At 46.2% G+C, this 5,000-nt stretch overlaps 1 protein-coding gene across 1 annotated transcript; it reads left to right on the top strand.

Annotated features, from left to right (window-relative positions):
• The first annotated feature begins 2,863 nt into the window (after positions 1-2,863).
• On the top strand, positions 2,864-3,900 carry LOC115024763 (somatostatin receptor type 2). The gene has a single exon (XM_029456589.1). It carries the CDS (start codon positions 2,864-2,866, stop codon positions 3,884-3,886), a length of 1,023 nt encoding a protein of 340 aa, XP_029312449.1. The 3' UTR covers positions 3,887-3,900.
• The last annotated feature ends 1,100 nt before the right edge of the window (positions 3,901-5,000 follow it).

Raw genomic sequence — 5,000 nt, 5'->3', positions numbered from 1 at the left:
CATGGTGACCTTTGACCCGCAGACCGATCACCACTAACTGATTCAACTCTTCCACTAGGCGCTACATGTCCTGTTTCCAATACTTCATCCACACGTTGCATGTGAAGCACTGTAACATTGGAAACATTGATGTTACATCAGTTAAAAATATTAGATGGTCGTTCCACTTCATCTTCAATGGATTTCTGTCCTTGCATAATTGAACAGCTGTGCACAATGGAGGCTCAAGAAAGACGCAATTATTCTTTGATTGTGAGGAACAAACCCCTGCTGTCGTATGTAAATACAACTTCAAAACACCTGCATTGGAAACATCCCAACAGGACGTCACACTGCAGCTTTTGCATCATAATAACAGGAAGCACATACATGTTTGAGTCTGTGTTACCATGCTGCAATCACTTAATGTTAACATGCCACCCTGGATGCAATACATCCATCAACAGAAGCATTCAGATTCTGTTACGACATCCTTTTTATTAATGAAACACAGATGTGACCGTGCAGTTGTTGTAAATATTTGACATTCCTGTGTTGCAATTACAGAAAACACTGGTTTGTGTTGCTCAGGACTGACTCTGGGTTTATGGGCAGTAATGCTGGGAAACAGAAGGATGACTATAAGCAGAAACAACATAACTTTCCAGATTTCTTCTCTGGCTTACTGTCAGTCTCAAGTATGCTGGAGGAATGAGACGCAGCATGCCGTTACATATGAAACATATTTGACTGAAGATCCCTTCTGATGAAATACAATAAAACTGTCTGATTCACATTTTGCTGGAATTATTTTATTGCATGCAATCTGCAGATGGTCTGTGTTGTTGTTGTTTCCAGAATGTTATTGGTTTTCCAACAGACAGAGCAGTTCTACAGTTGCGCCATCACACCAATAGAAAACAGATTGATGGGTTTGACTCGTGGCAGCAGCGTGGCTCTGTGGCGTCCAATCGGCCTGCGAGTTGGAAATATCTCAGAAACTATAAGATTAGATGTATTGCCGTGAAATTTGGTACAGACATTCCACATGACGTTGGCGATGCTTTGACGTATCCTGTACACAACAGGAGTTGGACATTAGTGATTCATAGTGAAACGTCTTGACGAGTCATTTCTTACAGATATTTCGGGTCCTTTAAGATTAAATCCTCAAGACTTTGGTGATTACATTACTTTACAGGTCATTGAGCAGACGCTCTTATCCAGAGAGACTTACATTGAACTAAGTACAGGGACAGTCTCTCTGGAGCAGCTCAGGGTTAAGTGCCTTGCTCAGGGGTACAATGGTGGCAGCCTGGTATTGAACCTTCTAGTGTTTTGTTTGGAAGGCGTACCACTAGGCCATCACCACCTGTGATCTTCTGCCTTTTACTGTATAAACTTAGCCCCGAGTTAGACAACGTTGAACGCGTCATCCGTTTGATTCCACATGGCTCTGCAGCACGTGGATGTGGCTGCCAGCGTGTCTGTCTCAACACCACAGTGAAATACTGCGCGTGAAATACGAAGCTGTCAAACATCTCCACATTTAGCACCATCAAGCAGTGTTTCCAGTGAAGTGTTTACGAGGGGCTGGGGTTGGGGTGGAGAGGTGGGCTCCGCTGTATGAAGTGCTGGTCTCCAGGGGGACGTTAAACCACAAACCTAATCAGGAGTTTAGACTACAAAGGCATTTCTTTCCAGTTAATTGGAAGCCGTTAAAAGCCAAAGTGAAGGTTTGTCTGGAGATATCTCCGAGGAAATCTGTGACATCTGATGGACGAGCTCTCGGATAAGGTCTTTGAAATGAGATGAAATCACTGCAAGGTTGAGAAGAATTGACTTGTGTTTTTTTAAGCTTTGCTAGCTGTGTTGATGGTGGGGGGCGGAGGTTTTCTGGGGGACATTCCCTGGGTATTCCAGCTATGCGTGTCAGAGCGGCAACAGCACGGAGGTCATCGCTCATCCAGAGTCTTTAATCTTGCGAACCGTCCTCTCCTTTCCAATCTCTCTTTCTCTTTTCCATCTCCTTCCACTTCGCTCTCTAGTCTCCTTTTCACCTTTTCCTCCTTTTTGCGGCGTAAGCAAAACAAAGGTGGAGGAGGAAGGAGTGAAAAAAGCATCCCATGTCAAATGTCAAAAACAAAAGCCTGAAAAAAACTTATCAGACTTTCTCTGTCTGGCAGATTTACTCCGTCGGGGCTGTAAAGTTGGGTGGCCCGGGCAACGAGATAGTGTTATTATCTATGTGTGTGTTTAGGTTTAGTTGTATGACCCCCCACTGAACTGTGAAGGAGCACAGGGGTGGAGTGTGGTGAGACAAAATGGATGGTTAAGAGGGGGGTGAAGTAAACAGAAGAAAGAGTGGAAAGAAGAAGTTATGAAAACAAAAGTATTGTAGCAGATGGGGCCCGACTTTACCTTGGAAACAGCAGCAGAGGAACTGGGGGAGCACTGAGGAGGGGCGTGAGCCGGGCTGGAGTTTATCACAATCTCTGGAGACTGATGAACAAGGGGTGGGAGGGTAGGTGGGGGGGTCCACACACACACAGCGGCAGACACACTCCTCACACACTGAGGGGGGAAGACATATAAAAGGGCTCCCAGGGAGAAAGAGTGGTCAGACAAGCAACCGAGTGGCAGTCTGCTCTTCTCCACACTGCTGTGCGTCATTGACTGTGTTTACGCGAGTGTGTGTGTGTGTGTGTGTGTGTGTGTGTGTGTGTGTGTGTGTGTGTGTGTAATTGAGTGTGTGTGTGCACATGGGTATCAGAGAGAAGCCTGCTGGCTCCACCACAAAGGAATAAAGTTTGACAGTTTTCTTTTTTTAAAGATAAGAGGTAACGATTTCTTTTTGATCGATTCTTCAACTCGCCGAGGCACAATGGACGCCTCGTTTCTATCTGGTGTAGACTACAACGACACGTACGTGGACGAGCATTTATTCTTTAAGGACCATATTGATGGCTTCGGCATCACGATGGCGATACTCTACTCGGTGGTTTGCATCCTGGGACTCACTGGAAACTCTCTCGTCATTATTGTCATTTTGAAACTGGACAAAATGTCATCTTCCACAACGGTGTACATTTTCAACCTGGCGCTAGCCGATGGACTCTTCATGGTTGGTCTTCCCTTCATAGTGAGCCAGAACTTCCTGAATCAGTGGATGTTTGGCGACATAGTGTGCAAAGTGGTCATGGTGCTGGACGGCATCAACCAGTTCACCAGCGTCTTCTGTCTGACGGCGATGAGCATCGACCGCTACATGGCGCTGGCCGACCCCCTCCGGTTCGCCCGTTGGAGAACGCCACGCTTTGCCAAGTTCGTCTCGGCGTTCCTGTGGCTGTTCTCGCTCCTCACCATCCTCCCCATGGCGCTTCACTTCTCCACTGATCGAGGCCTGTGTTTACCGGACCTCGGTTCGGACGACTGGTGGATCGGCGTCTTGTCTTACACCTTCGTCATGGGGTTTGCTTTGCCGTTCACGGTCATGACGGCCTCCTATACGGCGCTGCTGCTCACAATGAGATCCCAGCGGGTCCGAGCGGCGACAACGTCAAACTACGAGAGCAACCGTGTGGAGCGCCAGGTCACCAAGATGGTGGTCGCGGTGGTGTTGGTGTTCGGGATGTGCTGGCTGCCATTTTACACCTTGAACTTCTGCGCTCTGTATCAAACAGGCCTGGTTCTGACCTTCGCCAGAGCGTTTGAGTTTGTGGTCCTGCTGTCGTACTCATGGAGCTGCGCTAACCCCATTCTCTACGCCTGCTTCTCCGACACCTTCAGGAGGCACTTCCGCACACTCCTCTGCCCCGTCCCCAAGTCATCTCCCAGCATGCAGTGCAACACTGAACGGTATGACCTAAATGACAGCGGTGTGCGGGATGTGACCATTCTGGCATAGAGAAATGACGACTGACTCACCATTGTCCTGTCATGATGCACCGCATGACACTTTTAAACTTCTTTCAACTTATTTACTCATTTGATGGTTTGTAGATATGTGATGAATTCAGATGTTGTTGTTTAACTTCACTTAACTTGGAATGTATTGAAGTACATCATTTCTTTTTGTCTCATTTGATTTTCTCGTCCTATGTGATCAGATTTGCTGAATTTTGAGCGGAATCTCGTTCATCACTGTCTCAAATGTTGGTGTTTGATCAGGTGCATGTGGAGATTGAGAGATTTTGAACACACTTGTGTTAATTCACTGTTCAAATACTGAGTGTGTGTCTTTCTGCAGCGCTGAAAGGTTTACTCTCTTCTCCCGAAGGTTCTTTCACAAAATAGCCACAAAGTCAGACAAATACTCATCAAACAGCAGAATTCAATTGGACTTCCAATAACATAAATCCCCCGTCTCCGAGCCAACCTCCGTCACACCTGTACAATTCCTCTTCTAATAACCCTAACTGCTGAGACGAGGTGCTCCGCTGCGTCTCCTGTTATACAGCGTTTCAGCAGAAATAATGCAATGAGGCACAAGAGGGATGAAGTGTGGACAGGTGGAGAGTAAACAGCACACCAGCACAAAGACACACACACAGCTCCTCCACGGGATTATGTCTTAATGGCTTTACATTTGGGAGATTATCAGATGAAATGGGGAAGCTTCATGCTGATATCTGTTAGTTACATGTTTGACTCTGTTCACCTGTAGTGTGTACAACATGTTTGACTCTGTTCACCTGTAGTGTGTACAACATGTATGACTCTGTTCACCTGTAGTGTGTACAACATGTTTGACTCTGTTCACCTGTAGTGTGTACAACATGTTTGACTCTGTTCACCTGTAGTGTGTACAACATGTATGACTCTGTTCACCTGTAGTGTGTACAACATGTATGACCCTGTTCACCTGTAGTGTGTACAACATGTATGAATGTTCACCTGTAGTGTGTACAACATGTATGACTCTGTTCACCTGTAGTGTGTACAACATGTATGACTCTGTTCACCTGTAGTGTGTACAACATGTTTGACTCTGTTCACCTGTAGTGTGTACAACATGTATG

The sequence above is a fragment of the Cottoperca gobio genome, chromosome 19 (assembly GCF_900634415.1).
Source record: "Cottoperca gobio chromosome 19, fCotGob3.1, whole genome shotgun sequence".
NCBI lineage: Eukaryota > Metazoa > Chordata > Actinopteri > Perciformes > Bovichtidae > Cottoperca > Cottoperca gobio.
The sequence above is the reverse complement of the archived record's forward strand: the minus strand, read 5'-3'. Positions and strand labels throughout refer to the sequence as shown.

Coding starts and splice junctions, on each gene's coding strand:
- LOC115024763 (XM_029456589.1), top strand. CDS start 2,864: ATGGACGCCTCGTTTCTATCTGGTGTAGACTACAACGACACGTACGTG.